Source organism: Megachile rotundata, chromosome 6 (assembly GCF_050947335.1).
Source record: "Megachile rotundata isolate GNS110a chromosome 6, iyMegRotu1, whole genome shotgun sequence".
NCBI lineage: Eukaryota > Metazoa > Arthropoda > Insecta > Hymenoptera > Megachilidae > Megachile > Megachile rotundata.
In genome coordinates, this window is record NC_134988.1 from 2,935,991 (window position 1) to 2,960,519 (window position 24,529).

At 36.9% G+C, this 24,529-nt stretch overlaps 2 protein-coding genes and 1 long non-coding RNA gene across 3 annotated transcripts; all 3 read left to right on the top strand.

Annotated features, from left to right (window-relative positions):
* Window positions 1-6,344: 6,344 nt before the first annotated feature.
* On the top strand, window positions 6,345-10,762 carry LOC105663389 (uncharacterized). Its single transcript, XM_076532845.1, has 5 exons — window positions 6,345-8,325; window positions 8,373-8,527; window positions 8,691-8,936; window positions 9,021-9,534; window positions 9,585-10,762. The coding sequence occupies exons 1-5, from the start codon at window positions 6,345-6,347 to the stop codon at window positions 10,760-10,762; spliced, it is 4,074 nt and encodes a 1,357-aa protein (XP_076388960.1).
* Window positions 10,763-13,833: 3,071 nt separating this feature from the next.
* LOC143264585 (uncharacterized) lies at window positions 13,834-20,580 on the top strand. Its single transcript, XR_013038364.1, has 2 exons — window positions 13,834-15,420; window positions 15,575-20,580. It is a non-coding gene; the product is annotated as an uncharacterized LOC143264585 (long non-coding RNA).
* A 2,177-nt stretch (window positions 20,581-22,757) lies between these two features.
* LOC143264660 (uncharacterized) lies at window positions 22,758-23,438 on the top strand. The gene has a single exon (XM_076532846.1). The coding sequence runs from the start codon at window positions 22,758-22,760 to the stop codon at window positions 23,436-23,438; it is 681 nt and encodes a 226-aa protein (XP_076388961.1).
* The last annotated feature ends 1,091 nt before the right edge of the window (window positions 23,439-24,529 follow it).

Genomic DNA, 24,529 nt, shown 5'->3' on the forward strand with positions numbered 1-24,529 from the left:
GGTGCATCAAGCGTGTTAAGAACATATTGTAAATATATTGTTTATAACAAAATTGTTTGAACAAAGGAATTAATAAAATATGTGATCAATGTTTCCATAGACATTTTTTGCATACGATGAATGCTGTCATCAGATTTTAAAAAATTTCATTTTTAAGCTACATTGTTCAAACAATTTTGTTATAAACAATATATTTACAATATGTTCTTAACACGCTTCATGCACCTTACATACCTAACAATGAATGTCAGAAATTGTATTATATTTTGAAAATCGCATATCACAAATACAGTCCATGTAAGTAGGTTTTCGAGTTTTCGTCCGCCATAATGGATCCGTTATATTGAATTTTGATTTCAGATTTCCATTCAGTAACGTAAAAAACCGATATATTAAAAAGATCGAACAGTTAGGAGATACAGTTTTGCAAGGCGTTTCATGCGTAGTGCCAAACGAGCGCGGTAATTTAGGAGTATTTACGTCCCAAATATTTATGTAATAAAAAAGAAAAAAAATACGTGTTCCCTAATTAACTTTCCTCTTCAAGTTTTAATAGATTTTATTTCGATCAGATCAAAACTGATTTTTTTGCAGCAAAAAATTGGTCGCTTTAGGGTATTTCACCCCCTAATTTTCACTCCCCTTCTAACATACCTAGGCCAATTTTTGTCTTCTATCGAAAGATACTTTCATACCAAAAATCATCAAGATTGCTTCACTGATCTCGAAAATATCACAATTTTTCCATTTTACCCTCACACTTTGGGGGGTTGTTTCATACCCTAAATATGTTTTACCGCAGATAAAAAAAAATACGTGTCCCCTAATTTTCAATGTACTATAACATATCCAAATTTCATCAAAATCGGAGAGTGACACTTGGGTAGGTTTACTTGTGAGAGAATGTGAGAGAATGATGAGAGAATGACTGAGAGAATGACGCTGTCAGTGACCGAATGTCGGTAACAACATTATAAATTATTATAAGTTATCGACAGTATTATTATAAGTTATCGACAGTTCAGGGCGTTGTAAGCGAGCGGGCGTGATGTGTGTTTTTTTTTAAAAAGGAGCGTTGTTGATTAGAGACCGTGTGTGTGAATAGACGTATGAGAAGAAAAAAGGCGAAAAAAGTCGGGAAAAAAGTCGTGATTGTAAAGTCGTTTTATTTTAAAAGTTCTTTGTGTTAAGTTTTGTTCGTTAATATTAGTGTTAAAGTTTTGTTTTCCCTTTTTATATAAATAAAAGAGTTTTCTTTGTACAAAAACCGAATCAAAACGGTGCAAAACCATTTCATCATCTTAATTCCTACATATAAAACATTACCTTAGAGCAAAAATATTATATAAGTTATTATAGTAAAATGTTAATTTTATTATACTTTCTGAAATACTAACAGTGGAATGTAATTCCCACAGAAACAAAAGCTTTCGATCGTTTTATGTCAAAAGATGGACAATGTTGAAACAGGTAGCATATTATTTATTTCAAATCAGCGTCGGCAGGTAGGAGAAAGTGCGAACAACAGTGCCGTCTTACGGAGGGACCACTAAATACAGACCCCGTCGCAAACGTGTTAAGCCATAAAAAATCGATTTTTTGAAAATCCTAGAGTGGTTTTAGCCCTTAAAGCAATTTATTTATAACATGAGTAACAACAACTCTATTTGCTTCTATCGTGATGTAAGTAAATGTGATTTGTAGTACATTTATCATAATTATTACAAAGAAAAAAATTTCAGAAATAAGTATCATTAAAGATGAAGTAAAAGAATTTCAATGTTAAATTAATATCTCTTCCTAATTAGCTTGTAGTGATTATTATTATTGTAGGAAGCAAGCATTTTGCGAGTTTGCCCATTTAGAGGTGAGCATTAACGGTTAGAATCAACTCTTCTTGCCGACCCCGGGATAATAAACAACACGCTTAGGAACTGTCACTCCAACAGGCGAATTTAAAAGATTCGTCTAGAATATGCGGGCGATACATACATAAAAGGATCCGCTCATGAAATGGTAGGACAGTTTTCCGGAAAACACGGTTATAAACATGATTATGATTACTAATTCATACACTACTTATGTTAATAACAATTAGTAGAAATTCAGATTTGGTTTATCTTCCATATTATATTATAAACAGCATCAAATAAGCTATATAAATTGTAAACTTATTTAATAACTAAAATTAACTAGAAGTTGTGCGATTTAAAGACTATTATTATAATTTGTTTTTTCTTAATGGAACCATACATATTTTCTTTTGAGTCGGTCAGTTTGGTAGATTATTTTACATAAAACATTAATAATTCATGAAATATTTTAAACTCAAAATTGAGATATGTTGTACAAAATTTGAAGTATGTTTACTTCCAATGTCGGCAGTAGAGGGCGTGGAATTCAATCATTTATTTTGCATGGAGTTGTAAGTAGTTTACCACTTTGCGTTAGCATGGATGGCGTTGCGATGTTCAAACTTGGTTGGACTGCCGTTTTCGCGATCCTGCTCGCAGAAGTTTAAATTCTGTGTTAACATATTGACAGCCGGCCCCGCGAAGACGCGGGTTTCTGAGTCTGTCACTTGAGCGCCGGCCCCGCGAAAATGCGGATTTCTGAGCCTGCTGCTTGAGCGCCGGTCCCACGATGATGTGGAATTTTTTTTACTGGTATGAGTGTCTTACACATCGATTTGTATTTACTTGCATAGTTATGTCGATCTTCATTTTTTATACTCCAAAAATAAAACGTATGCGAATGGGTCAGAAACAATCAAAGCCAGAATTATTCTCGAACAGTGCATTTCATAGTCATTATCTGTTTCGTACGCTTACGCTTTTGGTTGAACAGTATAACAAGTTTTATTATTCTGTAACTTTTTACCCATAAAATATGAGTGAAATTATTAATGAGTATATTGCTGACTCTCTATCGGATTATTCGGTACATTCAGAAGATTCTGATATAGAAGTCGAGGACAGCGATAGTGATGTGGGTCCAAGAAGAAGATCAAGAGCCATTCCACTACAGCATTCAAGCGATTCCGATGATTCCAGTGATTGTAAAATGTCCACAGAATCGCACAATGAAGTATGGTCAGATGTCGATAAAATTCCTAATATACCAGATTTTACTGGTGAGCCCGGCCCAAAGATTTTTCCTACTGATAAGAAAAGCGTAAAAGAAGTTGTTGAATTGTTTATTGGCAATGATTTGTTTCAATTATTGATCAATGAATCCAACATCTATTACCACCAAAATAAGGACAAGATGAGTGAGAAGAAGAAAATGTTAAAATGGCATGATATTACTCTAGCCGAGTTGAAAAAATTTCTTGGTATAATTATAATGATGGGCCAGGTAAAGAAAGATGTAAAAGATGATTACTGGTGCTCCGAATTTTACACGAGAACACCATCGTTCTCTACTATAATGCCACGTAATAGATTTCGCCAGATTTGGAGGACGTGGCATTTTTCAAACAATGAAACAATAACCGGTTCTAATAAGCTCGAGAAGATTCAGCTCATTCTGAGCTATTTATTAGATAAATTTAAATCTGTATATACGCCTAGGAAAGAACTTTCGCTTGATGAATCCATTATTCCATGGCGTGGAAAATTATCTATAAAAACATACAATCCAGCAAAAATAATAAAGTACGGCTTACTTTGCCGTATGCTATGTGAAGCTAGAACCGGATATGCTTCCAACATAGAGATATACTGTGCGGAAGGCAAAAAATTGGACCAGACAATTATGTCATTACTTGATAAAAATATATGTTTGGGATACCACTTATATATGGACAACTATTATAACAGCATTAAAACTGCAGAATTGCTTATGACAAATGGTACACGAGTTTGTAGTACAATTAGAGCAAATAGGGGTGTTCCCGAGTCTTTACGGCATCTCATTGTCAGATTGAATATATGTAATAATCCATCATGAAATAAGAAACTGTATTTTTTTCTATAATTATCCACCTAAAAGAAGATATTTTGTACCAAACTGACAAATATGACGTTCAGTGCTACTTCCGTCGATTTACGAAATCATGTAATTTCTTGTGTCGCCTTCGCCGATTGATTTTGCTATTTTAATCTTTTTCACTGCATTTAATTTTTCGAAATATACTATGCGATATTGCTATGATACGAGAATATATTTAAAAACACAGAATGTAAAAAGTTTACTTACGTAGTTGGTACCAACAACTTTTGATAGGGGGTAAATTTATGGTTTATAGATACATTAAGGGGGGAGACCAGTATGACGCAACCGAAAACGGGCCTATCTTTAAAAGATCGTCAGAGTTTTGACGCTTAAGAAAAATCAAATCTTTTGATGAATTTGGTTAAAATGGACCTTTATTTAAATTTAAAAAAAAAAAATCAGTACAAATAAGGACGGTATAGTTAAAAACAAAAAAAGATAGATGATCTACACTTCGGCGCACTTCCTCACTGTAACCAGGGTACAGATCAAACGAGTCGTAAGAAATGCATAAAATAAAATTATAAGTAAAGGAAATCGATGCTGTTTTCGGCCTAACCTCCGACCTGATTTGATTATTCAACCCAATAGCATATAAAAATTATCAAAGTGGCAAAACACGTAATTACGCAAATTTTTCCAACATTTTATTTTTTTTCTCCAAAATTAGATTTGTTTTCTGGGATGTTTTAGGTTAGGCCGATACCCATTGATTTGAAATACTACCACAAAAAATTTCAAGGTGATCTGAACCTCCGTTTAGGCTGTAGGCTGGTTGCCAAGTCCAAAAATGGTGTTCCGAGAAAAACGAGGTTAAAGTTATATGTGCATACGCGGGATAGTGCTATGTGCGATACGGAAACAGGTCTAGCGACGAGAGCTTTTCGAATTTTTAAACCCGATTTTCGGCATTATACGTAGGAAAGAAGGGAGAATTTTTTAAGATGATAAAAAAAAATCGATTTTTTTAAGGTGTCATACTGGTCTCCCCCCTTAACTACGTATCAACTCTTCTGAAAATGCCATCCATAACCTCCCAGCAGAACAGGCCAATGAAATAAGAAGACTGACCACCAACACCTTAAAATCGGCCAAAGCACCTACTCCCAACCTAACCAAATCCGAGCAGAGGGCACTACAGGACCTTAGAAAACGCAAAGACATCCTTATCCTCCCAGCTGACAAAGGTAACATGACGGTCATCATGGACAGAAACGAATACATTAAAAAAGTACATGACCTACTGGACAGCACAACCTACAGGACAGTGAACAAAGACCCCACACCCTCGGTTGAAAGAGCCACTACTACCCTTATCAAAAATGCCAAACTTTCTGACCACATCACAAAAGCCATTCTGCCCAAGGAATCAAAAACACCCAGACTCTACGAACTACTTAAAATCCATAAATCCAACATTCCACTCACAGACCCATAGTTAGCACCATCGGTTCTCCTACATACAAACTTTCAAAGTACCTTACATCTGTCCTCAAACCCCTTACCGGCAACACGCCCAGCTCCATAACAAACTCATTCCACTTTATAAGAAAGATCCAGGACATCCGAACCCTACCCCACGACATACTTGTCAGTTTCGACGTGCAATCCCTCTTCACCAATGTCCCCATCAAAAGAAGTATCGCAATCATCCAGGACAAAGTCCCTGAAAACTTAGTTCCACTAATCCAACACTGCCTCAGCACCAGGGTACATACTATGAACAGGTGTCCGGAGCAGCAATGGGATCACCTATCTCTCCCGTAGTTGCTGACATCTACATGGAGTACTTAGAGAATTATATTCTCAACAATGCGCCACTAAAACCATCTCAGTGGTTCAGGTATGTAGATGACACCTTTATAGTTTGGAGCCACGGAAGAGAAAAACTTGGCGAATTCCTCGATTACATAAATTCCTTAGATCCTAACATACAGTTCACTATGAAAATAGAAAACCCGGACCGTTCACTACCTTTCCTCGACACCCTTATTACTAGAAAAGCAGACGGATCCCTTGGACATCAGGTTTACAGAAAACCTACACATACCAACCGATACCTACATGCTACATCCCACCACCACCCTTCCCAAAAGAATTCCGTAATCACATCTGCAAGAGAGAGAGAGAGAGAGAGAGAGAGAGAGAGAGACGTGCCGATGAGCGTACCGTGCCATATACAGTTGTATTTGATTTAAGTGGGTTTCAGTTTCAGTTTGCTCTTTCTTTTCTTTGGTGTAAAAAAATATATAATTCGTTTCATTTTCTTTTCTTCTGTAACATTTTATTTTCTTTTAAACTTCCTATAGTAACATTTATCAGAAGTGGGATACGTGAATTTCGCGAAAATGAGTCGAGTGCAATTAGAACAATTAAATATTGAGGGTCTGCGGGAGTTAGCACGTCAACAAATCCTCGATATTCGTGGAGTGCGTGCAGTGCTTTTTGAGAGGCTCATAGATCATTTTGAAGCGATTGGATGGCCAGAACAAATAATTATACCAGGACCGAGTGAGACGGAAAGCCAGTCAGCAACCGAAGGAAACACGTTGCCGTTACAAAAGGACCTTCGAACACACGGTAACGTAAACATAAGATCGGATGACACAGGTACGTCGCGGTATGGCCAGAAAAACACAAGAATAGACAACTCAAGGGTTCCCAATCTGCAGGAGATAGTACAGACAGTTCTACAGGCTTTAGGACCGGCCAGCATGCAACCCTCAAATCAGCAGATCATGAATGCGGCTTCCCCTTCGCCGAGTGCCGGGTCGCAATCCAGTGCTTTGCAAAACTGGAATCAAGTTAAATTTACTGTTAAATTAATACCTCCTTTTTCGGGACAGGAAGAAGACAAGGTAATAACCTGGTTGGAAAGGATTGGGAACATCGGTCGTATTTATCAACTTTCAGATGAGGTGTTAGTGCTCGCCGCCGTTAACCAGCTCCAAGGTCGAGCGTTAAGCTGGTATAACCGTCAACCCATAGAAACAATATCGTCTTGGGAGGATTTCAAATTTCACGTACGGGCTTATTTTGAAAGAAAGGAATCGGTCACAGTAACATTGTCAAGGGTAGGAAGTCGAACGTGGAGAATGTACTCGGAGAAATTTGCTGACTACGCAGAAGACAAGTTAAAGTTGATGCAATCCTTAACACTCACCGAGAAGGAGAAAATAGAATTATTAGCAGATGGGATTAAGGATCCCTCATTGAGAAGATTCGCACTAGATACTTGGGCTACCACGGTTCCAGAGTTTATTAATCACATAAGGAAAATAACGGAAGACAACGTAGCTCAACGACCGGAAACCAGCAAGAAAAGTTTGCCAGTAGTGAGGCCTTCCTCGAACAGGAAGATTTGCGCACATTGTAAAAAATCGGGGCATGAGATCCAGGAATGCCGTATAGCAAAGGTCATTTGCTATAATTGTGGACAAACAGGACATCTGAGTACGGGGTGTCCAAAGAAGAGAAGCGGAGCAGGGCCTTCCCTAAACCATGTGGCAGAGAGTTCGTTGGAGGACACCGTAGAAGCGGCTACAGGATCGTCGTCAATAGCAGTAGTTACGCGAAGCTTCAACCTTCAGGGAAAAGAAACTCCGTTTATAACAGTCTATAGTTTAGGAAAAGCGGACAAATCGTTTTGTACACTAGTAGACACAGGTAGTCCGGTAAACTTAGTAAAGAGGTCTGTATACACCGTTTTCCTTCAGAATAATAAATTGCTACGAGTTCGGGATAATTTAAACCTAAAAGGGGTTAACAATTCAGTTATTTCGGTATATGGAAAGATTCATGATCAAATACAGCTAGAGAAATTAAAAGGTCAGTGGTTTGATATAACTCTGTTAGTTGTCGATGATAATACTATTGTGTTTGACATGCTTCTTGGTCGAGAGTTCTTTATGGAATCTAGGATTAAAATAATTTACGAAAATGGGGAATTTATCTTCGAATCTCCTTTCAATAATAAAGAAAATACGAACACAATTTTAGTTATAGAGGCAGTAAATCAACGCGATCAGTATGATATTGCTTATGAAAACCTAGATAAAGACTTAGATTTCTCTTCTAAAACCCGTTTAATTGAATTGTTACGCGAAATAGATTCAGCCGAAATCGAACCGGTTAAGGACAACTATAGGATTAGGGTGCACTTGAAAGATCAGACACTTTTCAGATACGCTCCTAGACGAATGTCAGTCCAAGAGAAAGCGGAATTGCGGGAAATCACGGACAATTTATTGGCGCGCGGTATTATAAAACCGAGCATCTCACCGTACTGTTCGCGAATTGTATTAGTTACGAAACGGAACGGCTCTAAGCGTATGTGCGTTGACCTTAGACCACTAAATCAACGTATTTTTCCACAGAAATTTCCTTTTCCGCTTATCGAGGACCTAATAGATCAACTAGGTGGGAAAAGAATTTTTTCAAAATTGGATCTAAGAGATGGATTCCACCAGATAGAAATTCACCTAGAGGATACGAAGTATTTTTCGTTTGCGACGCCATTTGGACAATTCGAGTATGTGAAGATGCCTTTCGGATATTCCGAAGCACCTTTCCGCTTTTCCGAGTTCCAGAAGCGGCTTGCATGTATTTTTGACACTCTATTACGTAGCGGTAAAATCTGATTGTACATAGATGATATATTGATTCCGACGGTTACTATATCTGAAAATTTACAGATCCTGAGGGAAGTTTTGACCATGCTAAGGAGTTACAATCTGGAGCTGAATATGTCCAAATGTTTATTCTTAAAAAAAGAAATAGAGTTTTTGGGCTATGTAATCTCAGAAAAGGGGGTAACACTAAATCAGAGACACACCGAAGCTATATCTGCTTTTCCATACCCAACCAACTTAAGACAAGTACAAGGGTTTGTGGGACTATCGGGTTACTTTAGAAAGTTCATTCACAACTATACTTTAAAAGTAAAGCCACTTCATCACTTAACGAAAAAAAATGTACAGTTTGATTTTAACGATGAATGTAAAAAATCTTTTGATTTGTTAAAGACAGAGCTAACTTCTTTTCCAACGTTACGAATATATAACCCTAAAGCCGAAACTGAATTACATACAGACGCTAGTTGTCAGGGTTTTGGGGCCATATTACTCCAACGTCAAGATTCAAAAGATTTAGCACCGATCGCATATTTCAGTAAAGCTACAACTGACACAGAAAAAAAATATCACAGTTTTGAATTAGAAACTCTAGCTATAATCAAAGCCTTGGAACGATTTCATGTTTATTTACAAGGTATATCGTTTCGTGTGGTGACGGATTGTAACTCTCTGGCGTTGGCCCTCAAAAAAATTAATATTAATCCCCGTATAGCAAGATGGGCTTTGTATTTTCAAAATTATAAGTTTGAGCTTGTCCACAGATCTGCGGATAAAATGATACACGTCGATTTTCTCAGCCGACACGTTATGTTAATCAATGTTATCTCGGTCGAAGACGAATTGATGTATAAACAGTTAGCGGATCAAAAATTAAAAGAGATCGCCGAACATGTCGAACTACACGGTAGTAAACAATTTAAGTTAATTAATGGCCTTTTATTTCGGATTATAAAGAAAAAGATTTATTTGTTGTACCTGAGAACATGATAAATCAAGTTATCCAGCTATATCACGATGAAATGGGACATGTCGGTATAGAAAAAACTATGTACGGGATAACGGATCACTATTGGTTTCCTAATCTAAAATTAAAAATTAGACAATATATTGACAATTGTGTACAATGCTTATCATATTCGTTAGCTGCTGGAAAGGCTGAAGGTGAAATGCAAATCTATGAAAAGGATACAATACCATTTCAAACTATACACATTGATCATTTTGGCCCGTTAGAGGAAACAACGGAAAAATTTAAATATATATTAGTAATTGTAGATGCGTGTACTAAATTTGTTTGGTTATTTCCGACTAAGTCTACAGGAGCTAATGAAGTAATTAATTCGTTAACTTTACTATTCCATTTATTAGGGTATCCGAATAGAATAATTAGCGATAGAGGCTCAGCTTTTTCATCTCACAATTTTTCAGAATTTTTAAAGGACAAAGAAATTTCACATACAATGACAGCAGTAGCGTCTCCCTGGGCCAATGGACAGGTAGAGCGGGTAAATCGATTCTTAAAGTCCACTTTAGCCAAGATAACCGAACAACCTAGACAATGGAAGGATTGTCTCGGTTTGGTCCAATATGTGATTAACAACACTTTTCATAAAGCAATAAATTCAACGCCTAGCAAACATTTATTCGGTTTTGATCAATGGCGTGTCAAAGACGAGCATTTGTGGTCATTAATCGACGCCTGGCAGGCACTTGATCGGAACTATGTAGAAGTAAGAACAAATACGCGAATGGCAGCTCAAGAAGTTAATAGAAAACTTCAAGAGTATAATAAAGAACAATATGATAAACGGCACAAAAAAATCACTCCATATTCGGTAGGAGACCTAGTGCTTCTAAAAAAACTACAAAATCAACCGGGTATTAATACTAAATTAACTGCTAAGTTTAAGGGGCCCTATCAGATAAAAGCAATACTGAAGAAAAATCGTTTTGTAGTAACTGACATTCCAGGATATAATCTCACGCAGAAACCGTATAACACCATTCTCTCAGCAGATAAAATTAAACCATGGATACGCGTAAAAGATTCTGTTTCTGAGAATAATGTTAATACTGCCAATATAGAAATGGAAACTGATAGCGACTCCGATCTCTCACAAAAGTGTAAATAGCGTATTCATGTAGATGTATATATATAAATATTAGGATTAGGAATGTAAAATTAGTAGTAGAAATGCGAAATAATTAAATAGGTAGTAGAAATGCGGGAAAAAAAAAAGAGAGAGAGAGAGAGAGAGAGAGAGAGAGAGAGAGAGAGAGAGAGAGAGACGTGCCGATGAGCGCACCGTGCCCTATACAGTTGTATTTGATTTAAGTGGGTTTCAGTTTCAGTTTGCTCTTTCGTTTCATTTTCTTTCCTTCTGTAACATTTTATTTTCTTATCGTTATAGTAATATCGTTCTATCGATCACGGAAGCATAATATGGCTAATAACATAAGTTAGGTTGATAATAATAAGAGTAATAAGTATAATAATTATCGTTCTATCGATCAGAGAAGCATAATATGACTAACAATATAAGTTAGATTTATCATAACAAGAGTAATAAGCATAGTAATTATCGTTCTATCGATCATAGGAGTACAATATGGCTAATAATATATGTTAGATTGATAATAATAAGAGTAAAAATTATACCAATTATACACATCTCTCATTCTGAGACCAATCTCCATCAGCGAACTAGAGAACCTGACCCATGAACTGGAACACATCAGGTCTACGCTACAACAAAACGGTTTCTCCAGACACAGAATTAATCGCACCATAGACCGACTGACCAACCAAATAACAAAACCTACACACAAATGTACGACAGACACACACGACAAAGAACACGCAACTACCTTCCTACCTTACATTCAAGGTACGACCGACCGGATAGGTAGAATCCTCAGGAAACATAACATTACGACTGTTTTCACCACACATATTAAAATAGGACAACTCCTCACCTCCCCCAAGGACCCGTAGCCGCAGCTGTCTACACCAGGGGTATACAAAATCCCATGCTCATGCGGCCAAGTATACATCGGCGAAACTGGGAGGAGCGTCAACACCAGACTCAAGGAACATGAGCGTTGCGCCAGGTTGGGCCACATTCAATCAGCGGTGGCGGAACACCAGATTACCACGCCCGTCGTATGTCAGGGATCCCAGGGTGTACAAGTATGCCACAGTACTTACCCGAAGCTTCCTCCTTAACTTCTACAATAGATTTCTCGTCTTGGATCCTTAGGTAGAAGATCCTCCACTATGATCTTCTTCACAGGTATATCAATAAGTAATAACTGATACTTAACGTCGCGGATAACTGGTCGTGGAGTAGGAGCTAGACAGGGTAGGTATAAGGTGCGTAAGATCTTACGTAGTTGGTATCTACGACCTCCTCGTCTTTGTCTCCCCATGAGCTGACTAAAAATGCAGAGGCATCAAACACATCATATGCGCACCGTGCGGCTATGTCTCGCACCAGCGTGGCGATGTGGATTACCTATCTCGACTTCGCAATGTAATTGATCTCGTGCGGCTATGTCTCGCACCACCAGATCCAGCGTAATCGAGTATACGTATTTTAAATAATCAAAAGCTCTTAAAGAGATCTCGGGTTTATAGGAAATGATTAAAGGCGAATATAACTAAATATAAAATATATTCAATACTAAAGATGATGTCGGAATATAAACTAATACAATGAACTTAGAGTTATAATATAAATGAGACGCGTAATTTGGAGTTGGTAGGAAATGGTTGGAATTAAGATGGAAACTAGCAGAGTCCAACACGAGGGGATCGAACCCTGTGACTAGTCAGACCGCTACTGCCGCGAAGCTATTCGAACTGGGCTTTTATATTGCTCGGTGGTGTCAAAAGGGAAGATAAAGAGAGTGAATGTGCATAGCAGGATGTTTAGGTTAAGATAAAGGGGTGAACTTGAGGACCTAGGAGTAAAGGAATGTGAGACTTATGCTATCTTATTTATAACGCATGCGGGACTGTGTCTTATAACTAATTATGTCAGAAACGCAATATATATATATAGTCCTTAAGCAACTAGATCAAACGTCGTCGCACGACGTCACAGTACAAAATCCTATTTGATAAAACAGAAGTTTTGGCAAAAACATCAGCCTATCTTCCCCGAAAGCACAGGGAAGCAATAGAAATACGGAAACACCCGAATAACATCAACCGGGATATCATATTAACCCAATCTGGCACACGCTCTTCCCAGTTTTTTAATTGTGCGCACAATCAAAAAGTCCCACTTTCTGATTGGACGCAATCAACCGGAACAGTCAACGATCCGGAACGTGAGCATCGCACCACAATATAAGGGGCGACAAAACACCTATCGCACCAGTATCAGTGTATCCCCTGATGAAGCTAGCTGCAATGCTGGCGAAACGTTGGGAACTCGCTTCCTTTAGGACACGGCTTACACCCGAAAGCCTCAACAGTAATACCTGAACAATTCCAAAAATGCGTATCCTCTATTTTTGCCCATAGTTTATATATACAAAGTTGCAAGAAAATAGATTAACATTTCGTTCAAAAATTTAAACAAAAATTATAAATTTTCAAAATATTATTTAAACAAATAAAATTTATTAAAATTTTTTTACGAAAAAAATTCGATATTTAAAGACCAACAATTTAAAAAAGAAGCTTCCAATATCTCCTTTAATTCCAGAGATATTCCCAAAAGTATGATTTTAGCTCTTAAATTTGAGGACCACTTTCACCCTTTCAATGTGAATGATGCTCGATAAAAAAAAATACGTATCATATATTTTCTTGAGAATTATTTTTCACATAAATTTCATTAAAATCGGTGTGTCCCAGTTCGATATGTTTCCTTGCAAGCTCGGACGTTTATAGTGCTTACAAGATAAAGAGCGGCTGTTACCTATTGAACGACTCGCTTTTACAATAACTATATCTACAAGGAATGTGGAATTCGTGTAGTGTACGATTAAGGAGTGAAATCTACAGGGCAATACTTTTCAATAATCAGCTTTATTTAATTACAAAAATTAGGAGAATGTATATTACAATTAACAATTATTATTGCAAAAATATTACAAGTATATCTGATTGTTATAATTCCGTGAAACGAATTTAGCGAAAGTACAAAATGCACTTTTATTGCGTAATAAGCAAAGAATTCAACAATGTTCCAAAATAAAGATAATAATAATAGACCTAGGCACTTCTGAGCCGTATTACGCCGCTGCGTACAGGCGTTAATCCCTCCCGCACAGGATTAGTCCTATCGCAACGCCATCGATCGGATCGAAATGTTATGCGTCTCACCTAACAATTAATCATTTTTGTCCTATCCTATCCTATCCTATCCTATCACAGCCAAACATTGATTCATATTCGTCACCAACTTTCACTCTTAGTCACATTTCGCTCTTCGACTCTTCTTTCTTTCCTCTTGCATTCTCACCGTTCAAAGTACATTTTCCGAAATCTTTATATAGCCCTACTTTTCTGGTCCTCCGTTCAGTCTCTTGTATTTTCCGGTCACTTAAGCATTGTCAGTGTAATTACGAAATAAAAAGTATATTTTCTCTGCGAACGTCGATCTCGAAGTATTTATTCCTTAAGTGATACCTCATTCTCCGAGATCAGTTTCTGAGGAAGCTGATTCGAACCGGGCATCACAGAAAGTTCAAACGATTACCGTTCCGATTTTAAATTCAGATCCTTGTGAACCTTTAGCGAAAACAAACGTCTTAGCAATTTTCAACCTAAATTTCAACCGCTTTTCCGAGTATTTCAACCAGTTTGTATTATCGTTATAATTGTCCATTGTCCCGGGGTGAGCGTGCGTGTGAAGTGTTTAATAAATCATTTTGTGAACGTTTAAATTTATATCTTTTATTTTATTTTAACAACTTCACGTGACTCTGCCTAAACATCCTGTGCTCCGTATCCTCGCTAGGATAGAATTAGCGATCCGAGAATCGATCAACCGACTCGAGAAAACTCGTCGGAAAAGTTGATCACGAAACAAACAAGTTAACTAATAAATCTAATTGGACAGAAACGCAATTCGTGAATTAATTGTCTCGTAATCTAGCTTTTAAAATATTACAACAACTCGCAATAAAATGAGTAAGTATTCGGAATTTAATTAATTAATTAATTAACGTGTTGTAGTCGACTACTATAATGCTACGCAAGATACGCTGTTTTACAAACGTTAATCGCAATCCTGACTTGTGTCAGACAATAATCTGTAATTAATTCAAGTTCCAAGAATTTATGTAAAATTAATTTAATACGGAACAGTGTCTCTGTATTCTGACTTTATAAATACTGGTACATTCACTCTTTTTGTCAGAATATAAATTGACACCCAATCTATACCGCTCAAATGAGAAGCCTGCTTTTGCTAACTTCTATATCCTAGCGTAAATATGTTATTCGTGTTTCTATTATTAATTTTTTGAATTGGATAATTTTTTTTCCAATTGCAATGATTGAGAAATGATTTCTAATTTATATATTAAATCGTAATTAATTTCCGTTATGGTATGTAATAAACTCAGGTTCCGAGGATAAACAAAATTGAAGAAAACACTGATGAGGCAGAAAGATCAGAAATTTATTCAGAAAACGTAAAAAATGGTCGTCGCGAGATCTGCACGACGCAACAGACAAAGCCGAACTTCTCGATCGTCGGACGACGCCGGGCGGTGACGTCGTTGCCGATCTTCATTTGTCTAACGGTCGATGGAATATACTACCTAACGAGTAAATAGGTTTCATTCATATCTGTTACGTAATTGTATGATTGAATGAAATAGAAATTACTTCATTAGGAAATAGAAATTATTTTATACTTTTTAGTGCATTTCGAAGTCAGTGTATTTTTTTTCTGAAAATTATTTTATTTCACGTTTTTTAGTGGAATGCGGAGAATTGTATGGGATACTGTGAGACAGTTCTTCTGGGCTTTTTTTTGTCTGCGTAAATGCCATGAGCATAATTAAGTAAAAGACAACATGGATATTCGTTTTTCAATTTTTTTTGCAACAATAATCCTTTGCAACTAAAAAATGAAAAAATTTTTGGTAATGGTACCAATGGGGAGTCAGACTCTACAAGATGCGAAAGGCTTTGTTCCGATCGGATCACCCACCTAGGAAAAAAACGGCGAACATGCATAGAAAAAAAAATCTGGAACACTCTTTCAGGGACAAGTACAAACTAATTACATCATGATTGAGGATGCTTCATCCATTTGTTCTTTGTTAACTTTCTTTGCAAAAATTTACTGCACATGTGTATCTCTTACGGTTTAGGACTGCGCAAGGGTGAAAGAATCCGTAAAATAATAGCAGATCCTGCGCAACAAATTTTCTAACAAATCAAATTGGTGCATTTTTAGAACGATACGGAGACTGTACCAAGCAATGAGAATAATACACCAACGTCAACGTGAACTCATCTTGCTGTACAGGTCGCGTGTCAGAGCGGTAAAGCTTAGTTAGCGTTTTATTACAGTGCAGTGTAATTGCCCTTTCTTGTCTTTCCCGTGCATAGCACGGGGCGTTCCATTAATATTAATAACAATAGTTTTTCGCTAATATCACGAAAACTAGAGTTTTCCGTCTATTATGCATAAGGAAAAACTCGTTCAGAATCATGCCACTAATAACGTATTAGAAGGACATTAAAATCGTTCGAAGTTGGTTTCAAAAGTTAACAACAATTTTCGCTAATACCTCGAAAACAAAAGCTTTCCGCGAAATTTGTATATGAACAAAATTGTTCAGAATCATGTCGGTGATAACATATTAAAAGCGCACTAAAATCGAGAAAAGTTTATTTTAAAAGTTGCCGGTTTTTTTTGCAATAACAACACTTTGCAATTAAAAAATGAAAAAATTTTTGATAATGGTACCAATGGGGAGTCAGAACCTACCAGATGCAAAAGGTTTCGTTCCGATCGGTCCACCCAGCTAGGCGTAATCGGCGAACATGCATAGAAAAAAAAAAAAAAAAATTACTGATCGAATTGAGTAACCTCTTCCTTTTTCGAAGTCGGTTAAAAATACAAGGCCTTTTAATGCAGCAAATGACCACAGTTGCTGCGATACGACGAGTGACCATGAATTATAAAAAACTCCCGAAGGCGCAAGTTACGTTGGCCAAGGCAAAAAATCGTAAGTAGCATTTGGAGAAGCTTTGGGAGGACTACCGTAAGACACATCAGTTGCTGCTTCTGTCTAAAAAGAGAAGGACCAAAAGGGTATCTCCTACTTCAAGGACAACAGTCTTCTCGATGCGGAGGACGCCTACTTCGAAGCATCCGACTTTCTCAATGAAGCCATCGCCAAGCTGGACCTCGGTGGTAAAACCTCGTCTGATCAAGGTCATGTTTCTATTTTTCACGATTCAGTTGCGTCCGCCTCGTCACAACTCCCGCGTCTCTCGCTCCCGAAGTTTTCCGAAGATTTTAATCAATGGGGAAAATTCCGCGGTTTATTTGAATCGCTCGTCGACGCGAATAAGTCGCTTTCGAATATTCAAAAACTACATTATCTAAAAACTAATGTAACCGGTGACGCGGCACTTTTAATAGATAATATAAGCATGTCCGACGAGAGTTATGCAGCGGCGTGGAAACTCCTCGTCGATGAATATGAAAACGAGCCCGCTCTTATTAATTCGCATATACAGTGAGTAACTTTAACACTATTCCTACTGCGACCGGTCAAATGACCGTTTTCAAAATTTCGATTAGAATTTCCTGTATAAAGCGTAATTGAAACGCCTTTAAACTTCATGACTTTTCCTGAAACATGCATATAATACTTTTTTCAATATTTATTTCGTTCTTTATTGTTTAGTTTTTGAGAAAAATTAGTAGTCTGTCTTACCTACCACGACCGGTCATTTGACCGGTAGAACGATTTATACCTTTTTGTAATAGTATTCTCTCAGAGGCTCAATTCCGAACTTATAAATACGTTATAAACGAAAGATAATGCAGTTTTAGCATGATATTATCCAAAAAGTGCCTTCCAGGTACTGCTTTACGGCCCTTCCAAGTGTATACATATAGCTTTCGCTCGCCTATCGGTCTCGCGGTATTTATTTGCCTGATTGGTATTCGACGCAGTCAAGAACTTAGGATTTTCTAACACTGTCTCATTTACTATGATTATAAAATAAATAAAATTTTAGCCGAAGGGGACGCCCAAACGTTTTTTGATGAATTTGAAATCAATAAACTCTTGCGACGCGAACATAGAACATCAGTACCTACGTCAAGGTCACAAGAAGTATATTCAGCAGTTTTTTATTATTTTGTATTTCTATTCTATTATTATTCTACCTGTATTTTATGTTGTTATAAGTATTGTTTTATGTGTTATAAGTGTCATTTCCAAAAAACTAGACAAAATCATCAGTACTTCGCCATAAGTTTCACATTTTATCTTTTATTCATTTCTTTATGTATTTGGATTTACATTTATACATTTTAGTTTTTATTTTGAATAAAATTTATTTTCAGTTGAATATGCATGTCCCAAATGTCAAGTTTGAAGAGTGTAAATTCATTATTAGAAAAAATAAATGATATTGATGAAGAATGTACCGAAAATGATCAGGAAATTTTTTATATTGAAAATGACAGTGCAGAAAAACGTAAAACATGTCAAATTAGATAGTGCAAAGATAATAAAACCAATAAAATTGGTCTGCAATGTAAAAAGTATGTATGTGGAAAATGTACAATCGAGAGGCCTATTTGCAAAAAATGTGGTGAAAACGAATAAAGTACATAGTATATACTTCTAAATAAAAGAAACTATATTTTTATATTATTAAATTGGCTATTATTTTCATCCTATATTAAAAAATATAAGTTGTGCTAAAGACCGGTCATTTGACCGGTCGCGGTAGGAATAGGTATACGTGAAGTTGTAACGTCCCCGGGAAGAATTTTTTTTTTTTTCAACATCACGACAATCTGGGACCCACTGACTAGAATAATCAATTATCGACTGTAGTTGCCAATTACCGACAGTATGTCAGATATCGATTATCGATCTATCAAATTCGACAGTCGGTAATCATAATATATATATATTATCATTTATATTAATTCTTATAATTTTGATTTAGAATAGGTAATATTTTCATACCAATAATTGAATATTAAGTTTGAATCGTTAAAACAAGATTATGTATTATTTTATTTTATTTTTCTAATAAATCGTTTGTATAAGAAATTTCCGTTACACTATGATGTGCCTACGTGCCGCGATACTCGCCCGAAATCCTTGAGATCAGCGCTAATCCTAGAAAAGGATAGCGATACTATTTCTATTTTCGGCATTTTTGGACATTAAATTAATTAATTAACTGAATCAATTTATATACGTAAAATCAACCAGTGTTAAACTACTCATGGCCGGAACCAAAATTATTTCCTTGAACTAGAAAGCTGTAAATCGAAATAGACTCGCCTCTGATAGAGAAGGACAGAAAATGTATTTTTCGTTAAAACACCATTAGAGTACCATCTTAATATCAAATTGTTAGCCAGGAATTAAAGAGCGACATTTAAAATATAATTAAACCGTTCAATTTTATAATTAATGTATAATAACGAATTTATATGAAAATTTAGATATTCTGACGTCACAGAAATTCCAGGAATTCGGCGAACTTGCGAGTATAAAAGGGCGAGCGAGACCCGTCTAGAACGAGAACAGTTTTCGAAATCGATCTATTCACAAGTCTCAGTAATAAGTATACTCGGAACAATTTTCGCTGTACGAACCAAAAAGATTCTAAGTTCTCGATTGGCAAGCGGGCATATGCCATTTGGATACTCGATCGCTGGGTTATTTTAGCAGCTAGCGAACAGCGGGCTCCCCGTTCAAGCGGTCTTGTATCCGAAACTCCGTCAGGAGAGTGCTATGCTTAGCCCCAAGAAAGGCTAAGACATCAAACCGAGTGTTCTCAGCTACTCATACTTAATTTTCTGTCGAATTACTAACTTGCCTTCAGATTCTCGGAGCTCGCTTTGGGTAGTATCGTAGCTAGCTAACGCAGGCTCCCCATTTGAGCGGCTTGGTCTCTGAAGCCCGTGTTTTTTGGGTGGCAGTTAAGTAATCACGACTTACAAGTAGAGTCCATTTAATTTGCTACCCTGTTGGACGTATATTGTTCATCTGACTCTGGATCGTTGGGTTGTTTAGCAGCTAGTGAACAACGGGCTCCCCAATTAAGCGATCTGGTTTTGGGTGTCAGTATGCGCTCTGACAAAAAGGGTCATGAACAATTAGTTGTCGAGTCAAATCATAAGAGTAATTGTTCCGAATAAAAATTCAATTAGATTCAGATAAATTTTGGTCACTTGAATTAATACGAGAATACTGTTCTCACTTAGCGTCATTTCCGTAATCGATTACACCGCGTTAGATAATAGATAAATCTGTCTAATTTTTGCGAAAGCGTATTTAGGTGCGTTTAGAGAATCTCACTTAGGTCGAATTCCTCGCAGCGGTAGATTATAAAGCGCTAGTATTAATTAATTTCGTCAAAGAACATTTATACAAATCAATCGTACAAACTGAGATAAACTTTGTCACTGCGATACTTTCGAACACGAAAATCAAATATATATAAGGAATATCAAATTTAGTTAATATCACAAATGCGAAGTTAAATTAGATACGGTCCAACATAAAGTACTGACCAGCGAGTCTCATATTACATACTGTTTAATTTATCAATTTCTATTATTTCTATCATTATTATTATTTCAAGATCTATTTAGTTCTTTATACTAATCAATCATTTATAATTTATATACTTTCTTTATTTTGTTGTTATTGTTGTTTGTTAGTTTCATTTCTTATCGTTTATTGAATAAATCGAATTGTTGAAAGATTTTGACCTGTGGATTTCAATCCTTAACCGCACACCACACGAATCCCACAATCTACATTCGCGAAATCGAGTCGTTTAGAGGTAAAAGCCGCTCTTTACCTTTTAGCGCTTGTAACTAACTAAACTTAGGTTCTAAGGACGTTACAAAGTGTCGGTAGGAATAGTGTTAATATTCGGACACTGCGACATTTTTATTTTGTCCCGCTGTAATTTTGTTAACAACAAAGATCATGCGTGCTCAGATACATTATCGAAGTATCGTATGTAGTTAATAATAATATAAATTTTATTCCCATAACTTGCAGCATTCAGAAAATAATACGTGTTAAATGAAACAATGTCAAAATTTAACGTTACTTTAATATTCGGACACAAGGACGCAGAAACATTTATAATACTTTGTACTTCGGAATTCAAAGGTTGTGTTTTGTTTACAAACGTATTAGTCTGTATGTAAGAGCTTTAAGCCTCGAAAGCATCAGTTTAGTTTCGATATTCAGAACATTCACATAACATAATGGCACGCAAAAGTAATACCAGTTTTGAAATACGCCACCTCGTTATTTTTCATAACGCGAATGGAAAATCGTATAGACAAATTGCCGCCATGCTGAATTTGAGTAAGAGCACAGTAGGAGATATAATTAAAAGGTATAAACAAGAAGACCAGATAGAGTCTGTACCACAAAAAGGGCAACCAAAGAAGTTGGATATTCGTGATGAAAGGAAGATGATTAGAAAAGTAAAGGTAAATCCTTCATTAAGTGCTCCAAAACTGGCGGATGAACTGTTGATGGAGACTGGGAAGAAGGTGCACCCCCAAACCATACGCAAGACGCTAAAAAAAAGTGGTTACAACGGAAAAGTTGCTAGAAGAAAGCCATTTGTAAATGAAGCGAATAGGAAGAAGAGACTAAATTATGCACAAGAATTTGTTTTAAAGGAAGATACATGGTGGAATGACGTTATTTTTAGTGACGAAAGTAAATTCAATATTTTCGGTTCAGATGGACGAAGAATGGTATGGAGAAAGAAGAATGAAGAATTTAAATTTAAAAATACAAAACCTACTGTGAAACACGGTGGGGGAAGTGTACTTGTGTGGGGATGTATTTCAACATTTGGAACGGGCGAATTAGTTTTTATTGACAATATTATGGACAAAAATATATATTTAAATATTTTAAAAAATAATTTACATAAAAGTGCAATGAAAATGGGTATTGCCGATACTTTTAAATACTATCAAGACAACGATCCTAAACACAAGGCCCGTATTGTACAAGAATATTTGTTGTATAATTGTCCAAAATTATTACACCCTCCACCTCAATCACCTGACCTAAACCCTATTGAAAACTTATGGGACGAATTGGAAAGACAAATTAGAAAAACTCCAGTAACATCAAAAGAAATATTGAAACAACAATTAAAAAAAGAATGGAACAATATTAATACCGAATACCTAAAAAAAATAATTGGTAACATGCCTCAACGTCTGAAGGAAGTTATTAGTCAAAAAGGTTACCCTACAAGATATTAAATGACTTGTTAAATATAAAAATTAAAGAAAAAATTACTTGTACTTTAAAGTGTCCGAATATTAAAGTAACGTTAAAATTAGACATTGCTTTATTTAACACGTATTATTCAACGAATTTTAGATGTGATGTAAATAAAACTTGTCTTATTGTTAACGAGACACAGTGCCTAAATATTACACCTAACTATTTATGTTTTTACCAGTTAAGAACAAAATTATAGTGCAACAAAATAAAAATTTTGTGGTGTCCGAATATTAAAGTTACTCACTGTACATAAATTTGTTAGCTTGCCGTCGATGAAGACCGAATCTGCGATAGAGCTCAAGCGTTTGCGAGATACCGTTTCGTCTTCACTTACCGCGTTAAATTCTTATCGGAATATTATTCTATGGGTCACATGGAGCTTGTTGAAGAAGAACAAGATTCAAACACATCGCCGGTGTACATTCCGCACCATCCCGTCGTGCGGCCATCAAGTAGCACGACTAAGCTTAGAGTCGTATTCAATGCGTCAGCTAAAACTAACTCAGGAAAGTCGCTAAATGACTACCTCATGATAGGTCCAAAACTGCAGCTAGACTTAGCGGCTATTATATTGCGTTTCGTTATGTATACACTGCTGACATCGCAAAGATGTTCAGACAAATTTTAATCAATCCAGCTGATGCCGACTATCAGAGGATATTGTGGCGGTCGTGTAGAGACCAGCCTATTCTTTCGTATCGATTGCTAACGGTTACATATGGTCTCGCGTCAGCGCCATATCTTGCCATTAAGGTTTTGAAACAGTTAGCTCTAGACAAAGGCGTTCACCTTCCCGTCGCTACTTCTGTTTTGCGAGAATCCATTTACGTTGATGATGCTATTTTTGGTGCAGACGATATTCATACTCTTCGCGATATTCGTAAGCAATTAATCGAACTCATGAGTCGAGGAGGCTTTCAACTTCGCAAGTGGGCTGCTAACGCAGCCGAATTATTAGCTGATATTCCGGTTGAAAGGCTTGAATTAGCTTCCGATCGCCCACTCGGTGAGGACGAGTGTCTAAAAGTTCTTGGCGTGACGTGGGTCCCTTCCGAAGACACATTCCGCTTTCACATTGATTCTAGCCTACCGACGAAATGCACCAAAAGAAGTATACTCTCAACAGTTTCAAAAATATTCGATCTACTGGGTTGGGCCTCCCCAGTGATTGTTGCGGCAAAATTAATGCTTCAAGAGCTCTGGCTCTTAAAGAAAGATTGGGACGAAAAAATTCCTAACGAGCTTTCTAGAAAATGGTACGATTATTACGAAAGTTTGTCGAAACTTTAAAGGAGGTGAGAATACCGCGCTGGACCGGTGCTCGAAGCAATCATGTCGCAATAGAATTACACGGATTTGCCGATGCGTCACATCGAGCCTACGCTGCCGTAGTTTATTTACGAGTCCATCATTCTCTTTCCGACGCGCAAGTCACATTAGTGACGTAAAAGTAAAGTAAAGTAAAGTAGTAAAAGTAAAAGTAAAGTAGCTCCGTTAAAAACTGTAAGTATCCCGCGTTTGGAATTGAATGCGGTTGTATTGTTGACTCGACTGCTTGAGTGGACCTTGACCTCCTTAAAGTCTCAACCCTCTCGCGTTTACGGATGGACCGATTCTACGGTAGTTTTAGCTTGGCTTAAACAACATCCGTCTACGTGGAATAAGTTTGTCGCTAACCGTGTGTCCGACGTTCAGACTCGTCTTCCAAACGTGACGTGGAAACACGTAAAATCACAAGATAATCCAGCTGATTGCGCTTCCCGCGGCATCTGCGCTTCCGAGCTTGTTGATCATAAATTGTGGTGGTCCGGACCGGAGTGGTTGTCTCTTCCGTCAGTGTTTTGGCCGGACTGTAACCCTTCAGATACCGATCGACAAAATACCCGACAGATCGCACTATCAGAATCTAGAAAGACACATGTTCATCACGTACCTCCACTCCTAGAATGGGATCTTCCTTCTCAATACTCGAGCTGGACTCGACTTTGCCGGGTTACAGCATATATACTTAGATTCACTCAAAAAACGTGCAAAAAACCACTTTCGCTATCGCGGAATTCAACGTCGTTGAGTGCCGATGAAATTCGTGCAGCTTCTCTCTTCTGGATATCTTACGTCCAAAATAAACACTTCTCCACCGAACTCAAATTCTTGAAAAACAAGAAGCCACTTCCGAAATCTAGCTCGCTTATTTCCTTACATCCTATTATTGGGAGAGACGCACTAATTCGGCTTGGCGGGCGGCTCGAGCACACCGCTTTGAGCTACGATGAAAGACACCCTATCATATTGCCAAGACATCGCGTTTCCGAACTTTTAATCGTTTATGTACATAAGCGCACTCTTCATGGTGGCGTCCAATTGACTCTACGAGTCCTCAG